Raw genomic sequence first — 615 nt, 5'->3', positions numbered from 1 at the left:
CCGCTGCTGCTGCAGTTGCTGCTGCTGCTGCTGCTGCGGCTGCTGCTGCTGCGGCTGCTGTGACCTCCCAAGCACCTGGCACAAATTTTCTCGGCGATCCACCGCTGGCTGCTGCGAGTCTGACACCTGCTGCTGCTGCGGCTGCTGCTGCGGCTGCTCCTGCCTTTGTTGCTGCTGCTGCTCCGGGCTGCTGCAGCGGCGGCGCCGCTTCTGCTCCCTCAGCTCCTGATCTTGCTGCTTCTGCTGCTCTTGTTGCTCATGCTGTTGCTGCCGCAATTGCTTTTGCTGCAGCAGCAGCTGCTGCTCTTCTTGCGCCCCAAGCTGCTGCTGGCACTGCTGTTGCTCTTCTTGAGCCCCATGCTGCTGCTGCTGCTGCTGCTGCTCTTCTTGCGACTGGTAACGCTGCTGGTGCTGGTGCTGCTGCTCTTCTTGAGCCTCATGCTGCTGCTGCTGCTGCTGCTGCTGCTCTACGCTGCAACAAAGGTCACTCGCACTGACGCTTTTCATAAGCTCTTCGTACATTTTTGTGACCCTCTGGAACTCCTTGGCGAAGTACAGCGCGTCTTTTGGCTCTGCTGCTGCTGCTGCTGCTGCTGCTGCAGGTGCTGTTGCCTC

General features: G+C 60.5%; 1 protein-coding gene across 1 annotated transcript; it reads right to left on the bottom strand.

The window, feature by feature from the left end:
• Positions 1 to 75: 75 nt before the first annotated feature.
• Positions 76 to 522, bottom strand: ETH_00036800 (uncharacterized protein; the record flags this gene model as incomplete). Its single annotated transcript, XM_013376225.1, has 1 exon — positions 76 to 522. A coding segment is annotated over one exon (447 nt), but the record flags the coding sequence as incomplete, so codon positions are not given.
• Positions 523 to 615: the final 93 nt, after the last annotated feature.

This window comes from Eimeria tenella, genomic scaffold, assembly GCF_000499545.2.
Source record: "Eimeria tenella Houghton genomic scaffold, Eth_scaff3241, whole genome shotgun sequence".
NCBI lineage: Eukaryota > Apicomplexa > Conoidasida > Eucoccidiorida > Eimeriidae > Eimeria > Eimeria tenella.
This window is presented reverse-complemented; position numbering and strand designations above follow the sequence as displayed.